This window comes from Bactrocera dorsalis, chromosome 3 (assembly GCF_023373825.1).
Source record: "Bactrocera dorsalis isolate Fly_Bdor chromosome 3, ASM2337382v1, whole genome shotgun sequence".
In the NCBI taxonomy this organism is placed as follows: domain Eukaryota; kingdom Metazoa; phylum Arthropoda; class Insecta; order Diptera; family Tephritidae; genus Bactrocera; species Bactrocera dorsalis.
This window is the reverse complement of record NC_064305.1, coordinates 69,460,403-69,483,402: the sequence shown is the minus strand read 5'-3', so window position 1 is coordinate 69,483,402 and position 23,000 is coordinate 69,460,403. Positions and strand designations below refer to the sequence as shown.

Below are 23,000 nucleotides of genomic sequence, written 5' to 3'. Positions count from 1 at the left end.
TCTTTTTGATTTCTCCCCTAATTGTTTCTGCTTTTTTTGTTTTTACATAACTGATAATATTGTGTACTTAAAGGAAGTACTTAAGGCATAATATGTCATATGTTTGATTTTCATTTGTTTAATCATCATCAGCTGAGCCTCACGCAACAATAAAGATATATGATAACAATAAGTATATTTCATTAAATTTCCGGATATGCATTTAAAAATTTACAAAAACAAACACAAAAAAATTAAAACGTGTTTTTATTTTTAGTAAGCGCAGAATGAAATAAAATTGAAAATACAAAAAGGAAAGAGAAAAACAAAAGCGTAAAAAGGTAAGAACGAAAAACAAAAATTGAGTAATAATGCTTATTTAAAAAACGAGATAAATCGAGTTCTTGCTTTTTTAAAAATTATATTAAACATCTTTGATACAAATTTTGAATAAATTTTTCATAGAAAAAAAAACAGTAAAATGGTCGTTTTTGCCCGTAAATACCCTGTTAATATCATTATTAAATTGTTATTAAAAATGTTAGTACTTTTATGCGTTTTTTTATAGTTAACACTAAAAACTGAGATTTTTCAATTTTCAACTATATTTTGCACTTAAAAAAACGAAATTTTTTAGAAATATAATTTTTTATATTATCTTTCCGACTAAAAAACCAAGATTAAAAAAAAAGAATAAAAATATGTCTTCTATAACACTGATATTTGCAGTATATTAAATTAATATTATACATTTTAGAATTTTCTCCACACTTTTTGGAGTTAGAAAACCGATTTTTGTAAATAAAATTAGAAAAAAATATTTTTTTGAAAACTTTAAATTTTAGAAATTGGTATATATTAAAAAAAATTATAAAAAAAGATTGAATCTGTTAAAAAAAAATTAAATTAATATTTTAGAATTTTTGCTAATTTGTTTAAACTATGCTTGCAACTAAAAAATTTAATAAAAATATTGTTTTAAAACACTGAAATGCAATTTTAGTTTGATAAACTAATATTAAAGAAATTTGTATTAATTATTTTCACAATAATTTTAATTAAAAAAAACCAAATTTGTTAAAAAAAATGTTATAGCGTATTTTAAAAATTTTTTTTTTTTTAATTTGGTTTTTTTTTAATTAATGGATTGGATTTTACATTTAAGATATTTTCGAAATTTTTGTTTTTAATATTTTTTTTTTACTTTATATTTTAAAATTTCACCTCCACTACTTCTCACTAAAACGCAGCGCTTCAATTTAAATATAAATAAATTTGAACACACACACTCGCACACTCTGGCGTCATTGTTGTGAGAAAACACTGTTATCTGCGCTTGTAATTTACGTCTATTTGTTGCTTGCGCAGTAGAAGAAATAAATAAATAATAATAAATAAATTTCAAAATCTTAAGTTTTTGCACACTTTCCGCTGCGAATGTTGCCAGCAGCAAACGCACGTAGTACAAACATACAAATAAACATATTGTATGAAAGCTTAAACTTCTACTACAGAATAGCTTATAAATGTAAATATGTATACTAACATTTTTCGTTTTCTTACGAGTCGGCGAACGTAAATTATTCAGACTTAGACGCGATGCGCTCAAAATTAGCTCATCCAAACTCTTTGACAACTTCATGCTAAGTGTGGTGCCTGCAGCGCACCGCTTTTACAATAAATTAGTTTAAATTAAAAAAAAATATGCAGCACACTTTTACGTGCGTATGTATGTGTGTTTGGACACTATTCGATATTTAATCACCAATCAAAAGTGTCAAATGAGTGGCAAGCAAGAAGTGTCAAATGTCTCCTGCTTAGCGTAGATTTTCAGGCGCGATAAGAATGTGTAAATGATGAGCACTTTTTGGGTTTTCCACGAAAAAATATATTAAAAACTATGCGCGTTGTTGTTGTTGTGTTGATAGTGAAATTATCTTAACCAAAAACACTTGAGTTGATGATGGCACACAAATTCGTTAATTTAGTGATAATGCATGAATATTAATATTCCTGTTTTTATTAGCACACTGCTGTTTGTTTGTATATATGCGTGTGTATGTGTATACATGTTTGCCAGCAATTGTAGAGGCATGCATATTTTATAAACATTTTGAGTATTCTATTTTTTATTTTGCTTTTAGAATAATATTTTTTTGTTGTTTCTAATTTTTTTTTATGAGATATATATATTTTTTATTTTTTATTTTTTTTTAATTTCTTTTAATTTTTTTGTTTTTCCCGTATATTTTTATAGCAATGCGAATTTGTCGTCACTCTGTTTAATTAGCAATAGCAATAATTTTTTTAGATGCTTGGCGCACAAATACAAGCACACATAAATATGTGTGTGTGTATTTTTCGCGATAAAAACTATTGAAAATTAAATTTACGTTAACTTATTGTACGTGTGTGTTTTATACTATTTGTACAATATCACAGAGTTTTATTATATTTTTTATGCTTTTGACTGCAATTATATTTTTAATTTAATTATTTTTTTATTATTAAGATAGTTGTTTGTGTAATTTAAATTTTTTTTATTTTTTCACTTTTGTTTTTAATTGTGACTATATTGTTATTGTAACCTTTTTTAATACATATTTTTTTTTGAATATTTTTTTAAATTTAAATATATATTTTTTATTTAAATATTTTTTTTTACGTTTTAAATCCTTTTTTTGTTATAATTGTATTTAAAATTTTACTTATTTTTTTTAATTTGGGAAATATTTGTAATTTAAACAATTTTTGTTTTTGTTTTTAATTGTAATTATATTTTTATTAATTTAAATTAATTTAAAATTTTTTTTATTTCAATATTTTGTTACTTTTAATTTTTTTTTTTGTTATTTTTGTATTTAAATTTTTTTTTTATTTAATTTCCTATTACAATTTACTATAATTATAAATAATAATTTAGTCTTTAGTAATTCCTTTTAATAATACATATATGTATGTACACATGTATTTTTATGTTTTAATTTTTTTAATTAAAATAATTTTTTTTTATTTAAATTTTTTTTATCGCCATTTTTGTATTTATAATTTTATTATTTATTTTCCTAATTTATGATTTTTAATTTTTTTTTATTTCATTTCCTATTAAAATTAATCTAATTATAAACAATAATTTAGTCTTTATTTTTATATTTTGTTTGTTTGTTTTTTTAGTTTTCATTAATTTTACTATTCAATTTTTTTAATTTAAACATATTTTTTTATATAAATTTTTTTCTTGATATTTTTGTATTAAAAATTTTATTATTTATTTTTGTAATTTATGAAATACTTTTAATTTATTATTTAATAGTATTATTTTACAATTTCTTCCTTTTTTAATTTAATTTTCTATTAAAGTTTATTATTATTACTGATAATAGTTTATTATTATTATAAAACATAATTGATTATTGTGTTTGTTTTTTTTGTATATTATTATTAGTTTTCTATAATAATTCTTTTTATACATAAATGTACACACATTTTTTTATTTTTATATATTTTTCTAATTGTACTATAATATTTAAATTTTCATATATTAGTTTTTTTATTTGTTTTTTTTTTTAATTTTTTCCAGTTTTTTTATATTTTTTCTTGTTTATTTTGTATATAAAAATTTTTATTTTCTAATTTGTGAAACAGTTTTAATTATTTATTTTTTCTTTAATATTGTTACTTTACAATGCTTTTTTTGTTTGTCTCTTACTATCAGTTTTCTTTAGTAATTTTTGTATATAAAAATACACATATGTACATATATACATTATGTATAATAAATTTATGTTTATGGTTTAATTTTTATTATAATTTTATTATTTATTTTTCTTATATTTATTTTTTAATGTTTATTTCAATTTTTATTTAAATGTTTTTTATTAATTTTATTTTTAATTTTTATTTTTTTTCCATTATACACATATTAATTTTGTATAATTTTGTATAATTTTTATTATTTTTTCACTTTTTATCTCCAAAAAAAATTTTAGTTATAAACACACTCAATTTTAATCAGCAAATAGATCAGCTTTTGATTAACATTTTGTATGTAAAAAAAAGAAAAACAAGTCAAAACCGAAAAGCGAAGAAGGCGCACGCCCGCGCGTTTATTACACGTTACACACAGCAAACAACGATTGCCAAGAATCTCGTCGACAAACGCGAAGTAGCAACAAGAAACCGTAGGGCGCGTGCTTACGATTGTCTACTACTATAAACTTGGCCTTTTGCTTAGCGACTGACTAACTGATTCAATGAAGATTTCAATGCGCGACGATTTCAACAAAGCGCTGAATTCGCTGCTGATATCAAACGGTGATAAAGATGAAGGAAGAGATGCGTTACCACACACTCACACACACATACAAACAGCCAGCCAGCTACAGTCAGCTGTTGGTGTTGTTGCTGTGTTGCGCTCACCAAATGCCAAGCGTTTGCACTGGGCTTAAAGCGTCAAGAGGCGGTGAGTTTGCACACCGAAGTGGCATTACTTGTTATTCTTACAAGACGTAAGTGTTTATTGTTTTTATTATTGCTGTTTTTGTTGTTGCTGCTGTTGTTGTCGGCAGCAGTTGTTGCTGTGCATGTGCAGTGTAATTCTTGATAAGAAGCGATGAGCTGCAATAACAGCTGCGACAGCGCCGCACTCGAGCTGTTGTTGTTACTATCATTTGTACAGTGTGCCGAGTTACAACACACTCGGAAGCGAAACTCGTAAATTTGTGAGCGAAAAAATTTTCCTTGTACAAAAATTAGTATGTAAATAATTTATATAAAATTTTATGACTCGCTCACTTTTCATTTGAAGCGCGAAATAACTGTATTTAATCGGGTTACTGGTTTTCACCTCGAACAGTTAGTTTGAACCCAAACAGTTATTTATTTGTGTAAGCGAGCAAAGAAAGTAAAAAAAAAAAGTTTTAAATGAAATTTTTCAAATGCTGAGTGGATAGATAATAACTGAAGATAAGTAACAATTTTGAATTGAAACAAAAAATGATAATTTAAAAAAGAAAAAATTATAAAATATTAAGGGGTCTTTTACATTTTTTTCATAGAATTTTTTTCACATATCATGAGGTATATCGTGGAGTGTATAAACAAATTTTTTCAGAATTTTTTGATGACATCTGTCGGAGAAATGGATGGGTGAATGAGATGCGTTTTTTCATTGACGGACACGATTTCTCATATTTGGCTCATCTCAAACACAAAAACCCAATTTATTCTTAAAAAGTACGTGAATGGTTATCGTCCCTATTAGAATCATGAAAAAAAAAATCTTGATAAATAAAAAAGTAATTAACTTTTTTTTAAATTTTTCCCCATGTTTTTTTTACATAAATTTTGTCATAACATTGTCAATAAATTATAAAAAATTATGTAGGGACGATAGCCAGGCGCTATTAGCGGTATTATTATTTTTGGGCCTTTTTCTAAACTTTCCAATAGTAAAGTTTGTTTCTACATTAATTCTAATAGTATAAGGGAACAGAAAATGAAAAAAAAAAACAATCACACATCTTGAAACCCAGCATTCATTATTAAATAATATTATATTTGACCGAATAGTCCACATCCAGTGAAGACAATACAGCAGTAGCCGAGAGTGGACTCAAGGGATGGACTATCTGAGACGTAGCCGCGGCCAACATTTGAAAGAGAATAATCTTCAAAAAATTAATGTCAAAGAATGTTCTTCTGAATGATAAAAAACATTCCGCATTAAATTTGAAGTTTCTGTGTTTTTCTTAAAAAAAAGTAGGGAACGAAAGGAAAATATGCGCTCAAACCTAATGCAGATATTGTACGCGCTTTAAGCTCTATAAATAACTAAATTTCACATATTCGATGTGACCTCGAAAAAATATTATCATAAACTTAATATTGATTCTGATCTCATTGGAATTAGACGTTCATATGTATAATAGAGTCATTGTTGATTTTTCATTTTGTGATGAGTTCTTAAATCAGAAAAATATTTTAAAGAAGGTCATTTTCTAGATAAGCATTCTCTGAACTTTAGCAAATTTAATAATTTACATCACATAATTTTTATTGTTTATACAAGGTGCGTTTCAAAGTAAACAGGACTGTAAAAAAAAAACAGAACCAATGGTTTTTTTCGGCAAAATCAATTTATTTTATTCAAAATAGTCTTCTTCTGCTTCAATACAGCTTTTTGCACGGTCCAAAAGCATGTCGAGCGAGTGTTTTAGCTCGTTGGCCGTTATGGCCGCCAGTATGCCGGTGCAAGCCTTTTAAATGGCCTTTACGTCTGCATAACGCTTTCCTTTCATGGGCAAATGTATTTTTCCGAAAAGGAAAGAGTCGTACAGTTCCATATCAGGTAAATACGGGGAGTGGTTAATGGTTAAAATGTGATTTTTGGTCTAATAATCGGTCACAAGCGTCGATCGATGAGACGTCACATTATCGTGCAACAAACGCCAACTTTCTCTTTGCGATATTCGGGCTCTCACGACCACTTTGAAAACGTTGAAACCACTCGTGCACTATTCCTGTTTACTTTAGAAAGCACCTTGTATAGTAGGAGGGATTTTATCGAGACATTAAAGAAACACTTTGTAAGAAAACAAATGTTGCTTCTTTTCGAATATTTTGGTTCCATTTATTTTATCTTAAAATATCGAATTTACAGTTATATAATAATAAACGTAATGTTTTATGTGATAACTCAGTGAACTCTGCAGTTCTTTTACTTTCTTGCTCCCTCTTTATAAATATGTTTTATTGTTTTTTTGAATATAATGGCCTTAAGGTGTCTTCCGTAAAGTGTGTTCATGTAGCATATTTTTAATATTTACACAAATGTTTTGGCTTCATTGCCAAAAAAAAATATTAAAAAAATAATAATAATCAATAAAAAAATCGAAACAAAAAACCAAAAATAACTGCAAAAATAATAATAAAAATTGCTCTATTTCAATAAAAACAATAATTATACCAGAAAAAAATTTGGCATATGGCCAACAACAAAAAACTCCAAATTACGCTAATTTTATTTTTTTTCATTTACATTTTTAACTTAAATTTTATTGACTTTTTAGGCACTTACAAGTTTCTAAAATAATAAGTAACATGACACATAATAATTTTTAGTCAACGAGAGAAGTAATGAGCTTCATGATCGAAGATCGCCCAAAGCGGATGGGGTTGAAAATGTATTTCTGTGAATTTTATCGGAAGTTATGTAATTAGCGTAGTTTGAGTCATTTCTTTTAAATTAATCTTTCAATTATCTTGCTTTCCTTAAACCACAAAAACCACTGTATACCTTCGAATTTATGATCATCAAACAGAAAACCTCCCATAATAGAAATTATGGGAAGTGACGCGGGTAAAATACATACATTAAACTCGACTTTCGGGGGAGAAATTATACGAAGTTATAGAGTCACGAGGGTTAGTCATAAGCAACATACCTAAAACCTGCAGATTTCATCTAAGAACAAAAATAAGCAAAGAAATGAACTACTTAGGGAGAAGGTGCCGAACAAAAAATCAGGGCAAAAGCTTGTTATATATTATTATTATTATGTAATTGTTGGAATTAAAATAGATTGGTATCATATGAGGCGATAGATACTGAAACTATTTCGATAAATGAGAAAGAGAGAGAGAGGCAACCCGACAAAGGGGACAGAGACCTTTAAAAATCCGGACTAAAGAAACAATAAAGGGTTTTTGATATACATATGTAGGTTCTGAGGTTTCTACAGGATCTTGCGTAGATAATATGCTTAAGTATCTTACTATGAAATGGTGAGATAGCTTTTCTAAAAAAGTTAAACGTGAAGTAATACACCCTGGTCACATGGAATTAACGTGGAATGTCAATATTCAATAGTTTCCACTTAAGAGATTTGGTATAAATACCTTATAATATGTGATATGGGTTATACATTATGAGACCGCTACTTTTGAACCGATTTGGAGGAAATTTCCAATAAAACAGAAAACACGTTTGAAGATATTATTGAAGGATGGAGCCATGTGTAGAAGTTCACACAGTTGAGGAAAGTTCTGTGAGCCCCATTTACTTGGGTGACCAAAACCTATTATTTTACATATACATAGCTCAAGCAGCTCACGATTGCCGGTCTTAGACCAAGTAACCTCTGGGTAGCCCAAAAATAACCTTTTGAAGGCGAATTAAAGTGAGCAGACGAACCATCCCTACCCATGGTTGTGCGCTGGGTTTTGGCGTAACGAGTTTTTGAGAAAAAGGTTTTGCGGAAAATTTATGGTCCTTTGTGCATTGAAAACGGTGAATACCACAGTCGATGGAACGAGATATATGACGACATTGACATATTTTAGCAAATTAGGAGACAGTGGCTACGCTGGCTAGGTCAAGTCATTTGAATTGATGAAAGCACTCCAGTTCTGAGAGATCTACAAAGCGTCTACAGCCAACCAACCACAAATTGAGCATGCCATAACATCTACTCTAGCCAATTCGTAAAAAGTATTGCCACCGAGATGCTTCAACCTTTGGTGGAAAAAGGCGATGTTTCCACCTCAACTTCCTCCTTGAAACTTTGACAAGTTGCATCTTCCAAAATCTTTAACTTCCACGCCTAAGTGCCAAAGGGACAATCTCCACTTCCGACATCTATCATCGCGACCATTTGAACCCGGCTAGGCGCTATTAGTTCCATGGACCCCTAATTTTCAATTCTTGGTCAAAAGGCTTTTGCAACGCCACAACTACTGGTTGCTCACCAACGTTTACAGAGCTCGTGAGAGACCCATACCTCCTACGCCTGCGAATTGAAAGTATCTCGTAATAAAACTGAATTCCCTCAAGTCACAATGAATACAGTTTTTATCCATATTTAATGTCATTTGCCCCACAGTGAGCTTATACATTGTAGAACGACATGCGCTAAGCGTTTTGTTGGTATTTATGTAATACAATGCGGAAAAATTTGTCTCGCGCCAGCGCTGCGCTCACCTAAATCAACTGAGCGCAATTATGGGCGCTAAGGGAGATGATGGCTGATTGCATGTGCGGGTGGGTGCGTCGGTCGATGGCGCTGATATATTGTCGACTGAGCGCAGCAGAGCAATCGGTTAAGTGCTGGCTGGTGGCGAATGTGGAAATTCTAAGTACATAAGTGTATATAATAGTTAGTAATAGTATCTTTTTAAGTATCTTGCATGAGCACGCAAAGCAAACGAACGCGAAGAAATGACGCGTGGAAAAGTAAACAACCAAGCGCGCGCGCACATACGAATGCATTGACATATTAATGTACGTGTGTGTAGACGCGCGCGTTTTCCGAGTGTAGTAAATTTCTGCAAATAACAAGCAATAATAGCAACAACAATAACTTTAGTTGCACTTTGTGTGCAAAGAAGTGTTTTTGTCCACTCCAACGACAATTTGATTGGCGCTGCCGCGGCGCTGTCAGGCGATTGTTGTTGTGGCAGACCGTGCTGTTACAATTGACGCAACCAACCAAAGTGGCACAGTCAAACACACACTCACATTAATTATATATACGAGCGCGCGCGGCTGCACAGTGCAACAGCAGGAAAAAAGCGCGCATGATAATACCGTTAGACCACGCGTGGCCACCGCGCCGAATGCATTCACATAAAATTGACCTTCGACATTTGCCGAATGCAATCGAACCGTGTGTGCTGGCGATTAAAGAGTTACTGTCAATGGCAAACATTTTGCAAAATTACGAACGCGCGTCGCCAACGAAATCCACATTCACCAAGCGCGCGATGGCGGCTTCCTTATAAAACAACAGTTGAGCTAAATGGCAAATTAATTACTTTTATTTTACTTCAGTTTTAATGAGCAATCGTACTTCTATTTATAACACAATCAACGCGCAAACAACAACAGCACCAATAATTGTAGCAACAGCAAAAAAATATCAAACATATTGCATCTCAGATTTTCATTGATACGCGCTAAATCAACGCGTCGCCACAGGCGAACCAAAAGTATGGCGCGGCGCGGCGCGTTCGCCTTACGAGCGCCAAATTGCATTGCTATAAATGACAGAGGAAAAACAAAAAGCGCACACACTAAACAACACAGTCGAATAATAACAACTTTAATAACAGTAATCACACTGATTATGCCGGACGGCAAAACGCTTCGTTGACAATAGCCGCGCCGCGTTCGTCAAGTCGGCGAAATAAACGTTTGTTGTGCGCAAACGCGTCTTGACCGCTGCGATACGTTGTGACCGTTGGAGTGCGCGCGCGATGACTGCGTTGCAGAAACGCTTGGCCACTCTGTGGTGCTTGCACTGCTTGTGGTCAGCAAGCGAAAGAAAATTGCAATTGAAGCAACAGCTTTGGCCTGCCAAATCGTGGCGTCGTCGTGAGAGAGCGCTAAGCGATATTATGTTGTTGGCTTACTTGGCCTGGGCGCGCGGGCAAGGTAGCGTACCAATGCGAGGCGCATTCAACACACATTTGTAGTTTTCCACTGCCGCCACTGCTTTTTAATGGTTGGTTGTTGAGAAAACAAATGGTTTTCTTATTTTATTTCAGCAATTTTGTTTTTGTAAGTGTGTGCTTCTAAGCAGTGAGCGGTATAGGTGTGCTGAGCGTCTCTTCTGCGCTAGCGATGGCTATTAAGGCGCAAATATAGCTTTTTCTTTAGCACAATTCTGCATTTAATTTAATGTCTTTTTATCTCGGTCGCTAATGCGCAACAATGCGCTGTGGGGGCTTAACCTTCAAGTGGTGTCTGGCGCTAACTTTGATAAATGCTTTACCGAGGTTCCTTCCCAACATTATTAGTCTATAATTTTAAAACTGACTATCACTAAGTTCGGGATATGCTCGTATGTAGCGCAATACCTTTTCTGAGTTGACCTTTTTGACGGCTGTTTCTGGATTTATACCCAGTTTGGTCTGTCATTTCATAATAAACAGACTTCAGAAAAAATTTTCTAAATCGCGTAAATTTATTATCAAAATAATGGTTAGGTTCACGAGTTGCATCTAATATTCGATCGACATAATCGCCCAGCAGAGTCGGTAACTCAAGCAGCCAGGGTTGGTTTCGCATCACGTTTACTCTAGTGGATACTGAAGACGCTTTGCAGCTGTGGAGCACAGTATCCAAAATGACCCGAAAGAACTTATGTGGCCTTTACTTTATGGAAGATCTTGCGGAAGCTTGTTGATTTACGGGGTTACAAAATACAGACCATCAAGCGCGTCGCACGTTTGGTGAATGTGTCCTAAACAAGATGGCCACCGTTTCTAATTTTCACAAGAATCATTAAGTCACTGTTTGGTGTGCTATATGAGCAGGGGAGTTGGTCCATATTTCTTCAAAATAGAAGGAAATAAGAAAACCTGGAAGCTTCACCGGTATCAAAATGGTATATTGATATAATAAATGAATTACTCTTGATGGCAATTATGTCGAAGAGCAAGGTCACATTTGTCCAGAATAGACAAGGAAGTAAAGCAAATGGGACTGGTAGTAAAAGAGTGCAAGAGAAATATCTCCTGTCGTCAAACAAACAGTCGTCACACTCGCGACTTAACGTAGGAGTCTTTGTTGACAGTCATCACTTCGAAGCCGAAGAATTCGTCTATCTTGGGACCAGCATTAACACCAACAAGGAATTCAGTCTCGAAATCGAAAGCAGAATAACTCTTGCCAGCAGAAGTAAAGTCCTCTCTCGACGAACAAAGACTAAACCCTACAAGTCACTCATCATCCCCGTCCTGCGTTATGGTGCAAACGCATCGACGATTACAACATCTGAGGAGTCGGCTTAACGAGTTTTCGAGAGAAAGGTTCTGCGGAAGATTTATGGCTCTTTGCGCATTGGCAACGGTGAATACCGCAATCGATGGAACGATGAGCTGTATGAGATATATGACGACTGGCTAAGTCACGTCGTCCGAATGGATGAAAACACTCCAGCTCTGAGAGTGTTCAACGCAGTACCAGCCGATTCCCCCGGAAGACCTCTACTTCGTTGGAAAGCCAGATGGAGAAGGACTGGCTACACTTGGAATCTCTAACTGCGCTACATAGCGAAAAGGAAGAACGAAATATATTTTGGTAAACTACGAACACGAGTTAAACAACTTGTAAAGTAAACAGTTCCATTTGCTAGTCAAAACTTAATTAGTTCTTTGCCAGTGTTAGATACAATTAAGATCAGCTGATTTGACAGAGACTGACAACTTCTTCCATTCACTATAGTAAATAGCGTTTAAATGAACAGCATTGTCATACTGATATCTATCCATTCAATGCAGTCAATTGATTTAAGGTTCAACTTAGGGTTAAGGTTGTTTTGATCACGAACTTGGCATCGTTAGATTTAATGCAGGGCTGACATTTTAGTTAACAACACAGAACAATGACCAAATTGGGCCGTTATGTTGCAAGGCATAGTAAAATATTTTTTACTTCTAGACGTATTTATAGAAAAAGTAGTGGTATAAATTTATGAAAAAATAAAATTATAAAAAAAATAAACAAAAAAAATTATAGAAATATAAAAAATATGAAATGTAAAAAAATAAAAATATATAAAAAAATATAATAATCATAAAAATATTGTTCGGAATATTTTTTGAAATATTTTTAAAAATGCTCCTAACTATGTACAATAAAACTGGAAATATTTTATGGAAGAAATATATATAATTTAATAAATATGGCAAGTTCATTGAATCCTAAGAGAAAATTCCATGTTATTTGTGTGTGCCAAGATATTGGAAGCGGCGCTTTTTGCTTTGATTGACAGCACTACCGCTGAAGTTCATATTCATTTAAAACGAGTATTGTCAAATTAATATAAAAAATTTAGAATAATTAAAAAAAACATACAGATGTGCAGTGACGAGTAAAACAAAAATAAAATAAAATAAAAAGTGAAAGTTAAAATCAAAAATTACAATCAAAGAACCAAGCAAAGAATGTAAAAAAAAGAAAAATAAAAAAATAAAATTAAATTTAAAAATAAAAACAATTAAAACAAAAAAATCAAGTTAAAAAAATCTAAAATAAAAAAGAAAATAAAATAAAAAAAAGTAATCATAATAACTGCCGACACAAAACGTATGTGCTCCTTCTGTATTTGATCTACAATGCCAAAATTGTTTCCCAACGTAAATCAAAATTCCAGACAATTAATTTACGCGAGTGTTAAGAAAAAAACAACAAAAATGGTAAAAAATTTAATTAATTATTAGCGCCGGTGGCGAGACGCATTCGCTGCAGTTAATGCCAATAACCTATTTCGGCGCAATTATTGACCCCTTAAATGAACTTTTGGTTCATGGGGGAATTTATTTCAAACAATTTTGTATTTATGAAATAAATATTAAGTAATTATATGACAATAACCGGTGAGAGCAAATGACAAACAAATGACGAAAGAGATTAAAGTAACAAATAAACAAAAATATATAATAAAAATTTAGAAAAAAAAAATATATATATAAAAATAAATAAAAATGTATAAAAAAATATATATATATAAAATAAATAAAAATAATGAAAAAAAAAATTAATAAATAAAAATATTAAAAATTTACACAAAAAAAATTAAACAAAAATAAAATACAATATAAAAATTTTAAACAAAAATACGTATAAAATTGAAAGGGTAAAATTATTATAAATAAAAAGTAATATGTATAAAACTAGCCACCAATAAACGTGAGCAATATAAAAATTGTATGTGTTATGGGGTTACATGGGTTTACGGGTTTCAAAAAAATCATTTTTTTTTGTCTTATTAAATTCTACAACACCTCTAGAATATTCAAGTTAATCTGAGTAATAGTTTCGGCGATACAGCCTTGGGAACTTGTCCGCTTGAGACTGGCTAGGCTAAGTGCGCCGTCTTTAAACCCGTTTCTCTCGAAACTGTCTTTTTGAAGTCGGTTGATAAGATTTCTCGAGAACTACTCATGAAATTTTATACGGGTTATTGAGATACAATTCTTATAGACTTTTATCAAGGATTTTTTCGGTTACAAATATTTAAAAAAAAATGTCGCGAAATTTTCATTAAAGTTCTAAGTTAAGTTTTTAACTAAAACACGTATTTTTTCACCCTAGATGATCCTGTAAGGAGTTATCCTGCCAACCCGGCCCCAATTTGCAAAATTGTTGTAAAAAGGCTGTTTTTTACCCGATGAAACCCACGTAACCCCTTATTGGAAACAAGCATATTAAAGATTTTATGACCAAAGGTCTATTTGTACACGGTTTTCTAATAAGAGTGATATGATTTTTTCAGTAACATTTGCTTGACGGGAGCAATATTTCCTTTACTTCGAGCGGCTCTTTGCCTTATTGGCACTTGAACATAAAGGAAATGTGTCCTCGAAATCGCTGTATCGCACGAAAAGTGGCAATTGAAGAACAATTATTCTGATAATAAAATTGAATAATTTGTAAACGTTGTTCTTGCGTTTATTTTTCCATGATGAAATTGTAAACATTAATGAATACAATGAAAAAAATTACAGATGATGACATATTAGAAATGGCCGAAACGAGACTTAAAAATCTTATCATACCTTTTTGCAAAACTCAGGAAATGCTTCACATTTTTTTTGTTTTGATATTCAAAAAGATCTCCATAAAAGGATTTTTCTATTGGATTGGAGGCATGATGAGCAGAAAGTTCCCAGTCGACTGACCTGTAGTCCAAAGTTTTTTTGTTGTTGTTTTTTTGATTTTATATATATTTTTTTTATTTTTATTTTTTAAATTTCAAAAAAATTCATATAATAAAATGAATATTAAACTCATTTCCTTTATCTTAGTTTGAAAAATGCTTAAGGTTAGGCGTCTGGACCAGAAAACCCCCTCAAAATTTTCCAAAGCCGCAAGTGCAAAAAAGTAATGTATTTTACAAATCTGTGAACTTTTTAATTGCTTTACTTCAAATAAAAATTTTTAAATTTATTTTTAATTTTTGGTAAGGATGCATGAATGCCATTAACCGTAATAAAACCAGAGGAGCAACTCCACAAATAACTGCATTAAAAGTAACAAAGCAGAAAGGAGTGACGCAAATAACAAAAAGAATGTCGGTTTGGTACGCGGGCAGCTGAAGAAGACAGCGATTCTTATATACTAATATCTGTGGTTTAGAACTCAACTACTTTTTGACCGAAGGTTGAAGTGTGCTTTCGATGTGCTGATATATTTGATGAAAGGTCTTTTTATATCTGAAATGCAATACTTTTTCAATAATTTTATATTCAAACGTAGAATTTAAGCCAAGCACTGACCGGTTTAGTGATGTGATGAGTTATCGGCTTAAACTTAACTTTCCAATCTCTCTTTTAGGCCAATAGTATTGCAGTTTTTGCTCCGAATCAATATCATCCATTCGTCCACTTGGCAGAATATTGAACATTTTACTATTTACATTTATGGTAAAAAATCAGTCTCTCTGATTCTTATCTGCATTTTTGAAGTTAGAGTACTGCAATGTTGTAATTTTCTCCTAATAACTATTTGTAATCGGAGAAGTCTTATAAGACGAGTTCCCTTACGAATTTCCAAAGCGAAAAACACTATAAGTTTCCTAACATCCAATAGTATTCTTTGAAATTAGACGTACCGGGGTTATATACAAGGTGTGTTTCAAAGTAAACAGGACTTTAGAAAAAAATCAGGCATTTTCAGTAAAATCAATTTATTTTTTTTTTCAAAATAGTCTCCTTCTAATTCAATATACCTTTTAGCAAGGTCCAAAAGCATGTCGAGTGTTTGCCGCGAGAGCGAGAATGCCGGTACAAGCCTTTTGAATCGCCTCTACGTCTGCATTCTTCCTTCCTTTCGTGGGCAAATGCATTTTTCCGAAAAGGAAAAAGTCGCACGGTGCCATATCAGATGAATACGGGGAGTGGGTTATGATTAAAATGTGATTTTTGGTCAAATAATCAGTCACAATGATGTCCTTCGAATGTTCGTCGTCAGTCAATTTGTGCGGAAAAAACTGTGCACACATGGTTGATGATTTCGGCTGATTTTTGATGAATTCACGCACAGTTGCGATGGAATTTCCGGTGACCAGAATTTTGATTGGCCCACATGTTGGTCCTCACGACCACTTTGAAAACGCTGAAACTACTCGTGAACTCTGCTACGGGTTAGCAATTATCGCCATAAACTTGGTTCATCAATTGAAACATTTCGGTGAAAGTTTTACCAATTTTAAAACAAAATTTTCTGATGGCTCTTTGTTCGAAGCTAATTTTAGCACCGATAACAAAAACATATTAACAATTAAAACGCAATTTCCACTGGTCAATCGATAAAGTATAGCAGATTCTAATGCACCGACATATAGATGGCGGCACCAGAGGGCGCTAGATTCAAAAAGTCCTATTTACTTTGGAACGCATCTTGTACATACATTTGGATTTAAAAAAATCGATTTTTGTTATTTTATTTTCTTAATGCACATATATTTAAGAAAACATGCAGAAAATTTCATATCGTTCCGGTGAATATTTTCGAACTTACACGCAGATTTGAAAAGGCGTTTCAGAGTGCTCCTTAAGGCTGACGTTAAATTTTAAACGATAATTCTCCCCAAAATCGGTCGACGGGTCTTTTTTAACTGTAAATATATTTTAAACCACAGAAATTGATGCTTAAAAGGTTCTAATATTTTAGAAGATATCAATCTGAATCTTTATACACGTCGTTTTCTTTCCGAGATCGACCGGGGTCAATTGGTTGTATAGAAAAATATTTAATTTGACGAGATATCTTCACGAAATCGATTATTGTCTATGGTAACGTTACAATCTAAGAACAAATTCTTCAGATCGGATCACTATAGCATATATCTGTCATACAAATGGAACGATTACAATTAAGTTTTTGTATAGAAACTTTTTTATTTGTGCAAGGTTCTTCTTTTACATAAAAGTATAAATTTCAAAAATTATGAAATCAGCGTCAATCACTGTATCCAGTGTCTGAAAGTAACGTAGCCGGTTGAAAGTTTGACACATTTCGTGATGTTCTGAAGCTCTTACACATACAGCTATTCAATAAAAACCATCACTCATTGATCCATCAAACCTCCCTCTTAGTTATGACGACAAAGAAAAAATATGCAGAACAAAAATTTGTTAAATAAAGTGTCAAAATGTTGAGAAGTTTTATTTGGTATGCGGTTTAAGATCAACCACTTATACTAAAAAAAACTTTGGTGCGTATTATGAAATTCATGTGACATGATTTATATACCATATATGTGAGTTTTGTTAGTGTAGCACTTTTTATCACTATGTAAAAAATTTTTATAATTAACGATTTTAATCCATATCAAATTTAGAAGCAATTCATATATAATTTATAATTTACTAAGAAATAACACATAATTGTTGGTTTATCTATTTTTTTGTGGACAAGTTTGGTTTATTGTCAGCCACAGAGCAGCGCATAGCATAGCAGCGGTAACGAGATCGTGCAGCCATCAGATAAACCGCAGCCACACAAATCCTTAACTTAAAACGCTGTGAACTTGGCAACATGTTGAGCGCAAAAAACACCATGATTGTTGCTTATTGTTGCTGTATATATTAAGTACAAATATACATACAAACGCTCATATTGTTACACTATGTTTGTAAGCGTTTTTATGATGCTACTGCATTGAGGGATCATTCAACTGCATCGATCAATGGTATTCACCAACACGTGCCAAAAATAGCATAGTGGCTACAGTCATTTACACATATATACATATATACACATGTATGCAGGTGATATTTGGACAGTGACGATAACTTGCTGTGTCATACTTTTAAGCAAAAAGTGCTTATTTTCTCTTAATTTCATTTCAATTAAAAGGCAACAAACAAGCAGCAGTTAATTTCGCTGCATCACACTTTAGTCGCTCATGGTGAATACCCGCATTGTACTTTTCATCGCCCTGTACAACAACAATGTAAGTTGGTGGTCATAAGAGTCTTTGTCTTTTCTTGTAAAACAGTAAAAGAAATCTGAAGGAACATAAACTATTCGCTAAGAAAAAGTACGCAAGAAGTTACATTATGCCAGATTACATTGATGCTAGAATACAGCGCGCATCAAATTAATAAGTACGGTCCAATATATTGTAAATATTTTAACTTTTTCTTTTTTCTCTCTCGCTCTTAATTGAGTCAAATAACTTTTTTTACAATCTACTAATTGACTAAATTAAAGTAAAATTAAATAAGACTCTTCTTACAATCTCTTAATTAAAATTAAATATTTTTAGCAACCCACTAATTGGTTAAATTAAAGTAAAATAAAATAAGGCGCTTTTGACAACCTTTTAATTGAGTCAATTAACGATTCTTAGCAATCTAGTAGTAATAAATTAAGGTAAAATAAAAAACGGTGCTAATGAGAACCCCTTAATTAAGTCAATTAACAATTCTTCGCAATCTAGTAATTGACTAAAGTAAGGCAATTGAAAAAAAGGCACTTCTGACAATATCTTAATTGAGTCAATTGATAATTTTTTACAATCTCCTAATTCACTAAATTAAGGTAAAATTAAAAAGCATATTTGACAATCTCTTAATTGAGTCAATTAACAATTTTAACTAATTGACTGAATTAAGGTAAAATTAAATAAGCCTCTTAATTGAGTCAATTATTAAATTTTCACAATTTTCTAATTGACTACATTAAATATTACCTATTATATTTGTAATTTAGTCAAATTTTCGACAAATAACTATAACATAATTGAAAAAAGAATAATTAAACTAGAAATGTTCATTTTTTGCATCCTTTTCTAGTTGGGTGACTATTCACTCCGATAGCAGGGCGGCAATACTCGCGCAGAGTTCGTTAACTGTGCACTCAAAGCTTCTCGTTAGAAATAGCATTAAGATACTTCATCATTAGACTCGTTTGAGTATGCGGTCATGGCGAAATCGCTGGCAACTGCAAGGCTAGCGAAAAAGGCATCCCTTCCCTCTTTACATCGGCTTCTTCCGTTCTAGCAATGCCACAATGGACCGCTTCCCCGCCGCGCTTCATATCTGTATGACCAGCGCTTAGAGTAGAACACAGAAGATCTACTGAACAACTTGCCCTTAACAAAGTTCATCTGGTCGCAATCGTAGGGGTTCCCACTGGATATTGTCCAATAGACATTCATCCAGTTTGGCTAAAAATCATGTCTCAGTTGTATGGAGGACACTTTGGCAGTTTTACCTTTGACGAACCAGAAGATATAGCAAAAACTGACATTAGCTATCTAAAAAAATTTGTAATAGGCTTAAAGCACTTTGACGATTTGTAAGGGTCCTATAATCTATTATATAGAAGTTTGATGTAATAAAACGGACCGGTGTTTTAAGCTGCTCAAGTGAAATCCCTGTTAAGATCGACATCTTAACCTATCCTAACCTAAGCCATTGGATATTATACCCTGAACTCATTTCAGGCATGTCCGTCTGTCTATATAAAAGAACTAATCCCAAAGTTTTGAGATATAGATCTGAAATGATCCCCAAAAAGTTGCTCATTCGTCGGAACCGTCATTATCGAACCACTATAACTAACAGCAGTCATACAAAACGACCGATCAAAATCAAATTCAAAACTTTCGTTAACAGCTAATTTTCTTTACGTTCTTAATATAATTCCATAATCCTTTTTTTGTATTTTTTTAAGAATTCTTAATCAATATAACTGTTAAATTTATGTGACTATGAAACTAACTGAAAATTCTTAGTTGAACTATTCACATGGAACTCACCTTGTTGACTCCAACCGCCGCCGGCTATTTATAACTTCAACAAGAGATCAAAGCATGGGAAAGCCGCAGAAGCAGCAACCAACTAACCAGCCAATGTTGCATGCAACAGCGAACAACAAACTATATGTATGAGAGTTTAGTATATTTACGATAGCTAAAACGATGATGGGCCCAGACAAACGAACGATGGACCCAATTGTGTGTGAGAGCAAAACATGCAGAAAAATAAAAGTTAAAGGATAAAATGTGTAAAAATAGACTTAAACGGGTAAAAAGAGTTTGAACTACTACAGAACAATTTAGCTGTCGCACAAGAGGAGGAGGGCATGGGGCTGGAAACAAGGTAGTTTAGGCAAGCATATTGCTGAGTGATTGCGCGTGACTAGAAGATTTAGTTGTAGGAGGTGGTGAAAACCAGCGAAAAGGAAGTAGTAATAAAAGCAAAGCAATAACAAACGCGCAGCAACAACTTTGTAAGTGAGAGAGGTAGAGCATATAAGGCAGAGCAGATATTAGTTACGAGCTTCAGAGAGTTAGAATTTAAAACGTGGAAAAAAACGAAGAGGCCAGTAAGAATATGCGCAACAAATGGTGGAAGTCAGTAAAAGATTGCAGTGAGTTTTTTTTTGGGACAAAACAATACAGAGCGGAAAATGAGTAGAGCAACTGACGATTAAGGAGTAGAGAGTAGTTGTAAGACATGAAGCAATGAAGGAGCAAGAGAACGAGCTTTCGAAACGGCGTACAGAAAGCGTAGACAGTGAGTTAGCAGGGTTAAAGCAACAAAGCGCGTGCGTATCAAATGTGATTAAAGACACTAGGTTGCGCGGGAGCTTGGTATACATTAATCACAAACGATATTTTTAGAAAATATTTAATTTTAGGGATTTCCCAAGTACTACCGCTGGATTGTGTACGTGCGAGAAGCGACGAAGCGCAAAATTGAATTGACTGAAACGGCGAGCGCCAGGACTGAGCGGTAGGCCGGTGCCATTTTGTTTGGCCAGCTCCAGTTCGTCGGTTGGCGACAGCGAACGCGCCGTATAATTACCAGGTGTGCCGACAACACCACCACCACCGCCAGTATCATCGGCCGGCTCGATATTGATGATAAGCCGGGGCAATGACGAATGCGGTGTCATTTCCGATTTCAACCTGGGCGAGGAGAGTAACGAATTCGGTGTCGAGTTCGAATGATCCAATGCGCTGGTTACCGAGCTCAGCGCTGTCGTCTCCTCGCCCGACTCATCGACCAATGGCAAGTGCATGGTGTTCACATCGCGTATGCCGGTATTATGGAGTCCACGTATGAGCGCGCTGATCGTATGGTGATTGTAAATGATATGTTGCTGAGCCGTGGTGGCGCTGCTGGTCGTAATAACGGTTGTACACGATGACGCGTTGCTACCCTTTCTGGCGGCGGTACTAACCGACGTCGCTGTGGTTGTCGTCGCTGTGCTGACGACGGTGGTTTTCTTTGGAAGCTTGAAGCTACTGTTGCGACTGTCATTTTGCTGCATGATTTGTGGCTTATGCTTTTTGTTGCTTTTTTGTGTGGTGACTTGGCGTGGTGAGTGCGCTTATGCAAATTAAAAATTTTCAATTTTTCTGGTTGTTTTTGTCTTTTGTGCGCAAATTAAAATTTTCAATTCAAAGTCATTTATGCCGAAATATGTTGTTGTTGTCGTTTAATTTATTGCTTTTGTAGAATTTTGTTTTGGAATAATTTTGTGTTGTTGTTACCAGCAAAGTTGCAGTGAAGAGAAAATGAAATGTTGAAGGGACACCCCCCTCAATGGCGTTTGGCGGCTAAAATAGAATACAGGTAAATAAAGTATATTAATTGTTTTTGTAGAAACAGGCATTTTTTGGCCAGCATTTGAGGCAAAGCAGCAGTAGAGTACGCAGAGCGGTGAGTGTGGTGCTCTAAGCAAGCGTTGAATTGTATGTAAGTATAGTGCAAGTATGTATGTATCGCGTAGATAAGTGAAAATCTTAGTGGCAATAGAATTTTCAAAAAATGTTTGATATTGACCTCAAACAAATCACACCAAAACACATACAAACATACACACCAACGGCATACATACATACATATCACTATGATCATAAGTGCACATCAATGTTTGTTTGATTAAGACAAGTTAAATATATATTTATGACTTTCTCATGATTGAGCACTAGTAATCATGGGACTCATCAATTAAGCTCATCAAGCCCATTTAACAACTTGCAATCACTCATTTTATGACAGAAAACGCGCATATGTCACAATACTGAAAGATATTTGACGTAAAGTAGGCAAACGTATGTATGTAATTGTTTTCACAAAGTATCTGAAAAGTGTGCTTAGATAAATAAATCAGTTGACATAGTTGAAATAAACTGATTGTGATCGAGGTAATTTAAATTCCCCAGGTAACCGATATTTCAAAAAAAAATGTATCATCTAACAAAATTGCATATGCGAAATCGTTGCGAATGTTGGAGACGGCTTACGGTGATTCAGTTCTATCAAAAACACGAGCCTACGAGTGATGCAAAACCTTCATAGACAGTCGAGAGATCGTTGAAGACATGGCTCGTTCTGGACGACTTTCAATCTTTTCAACTCGTCCCGAAAAGGCTGAATTTTTTTCAAAACGAGTATCGTAAACAGGTATCTTTAGACATGCTTGATCGTGCGAATACCGATCCCACATTACTGGAGAGCATTATAACTGCCTCTGAGGCATGGGTTTATGAGTTTGACATGCAAACAAGTCAATAATCATCGGAATGGAGGGAAAAAACGAGCCGACACCAAAAAAAACAAAAACACTGCAAAGTCACGCAAAAATCAAGGGGATGCTGATTGTTTTTTTTTATATTTGTGACTTGGTGCATCATGAATTCATTCCGGAGGTAGAGACGGTCAAGGAGTTCTATTTGGCCGTATTGCGGCGTTTGCGTGAGAACATTTATCGAAAACGGCCGGAATTGCGGAAAAGCAATTCGTGGATTTTATTCGATGATAATGCACCATCGCATCGAGACACGACTGTCTGACAATGGCCCGAATTTAGAGCCAAAAACACAATAAATACCACAGTATTCACCAGATTTGGCTCTCTGTGATTGTTTCTTGTTCTCCAAACAAAAAAGATGAATAATCCGGGGACTTTTTTGTCACAAAGCTGAACGCTTCCTGAAATTTCAGTTTTTTTCTAATTATGAATTGCACTGAGGCTCAGCAATTCAGGAACT

At 33.2% G+C, this 23,000-nt stretch overlaps 1 protein-coding gene across 6 annotated transcripts in view; it reads right to left on the bottom strand.

Moving 5' to 3' along the window:
* LOC105222901 (kinase D-interacting substrate of 220 kDa) overlaps nt 1–23,000 on the bottom strand; it is an 85,770-nt gene that overhangs the window by 35,649 nt on the left and 27,121 nt on the right. Inside the window, exon 1 of one of the 6 annotated variants that reach the window (XM_029548933.2) lies at nt 1,526–2,176. The exons of the other annotated variants lie outside the window; for them this stretch is intronic. Coding sequence (XP_029404793.2) covers nt 1,526–1,621 — 96 coding nt within the window. The 5' untranslated portion in view covers nt 1,622–2,176. Of the gene's footprint in view, nt 1–1,525; nt 2,177–23,000 lie in introns of those variants that run through there. 6 annotated transcript variants of the gene reach the window in all.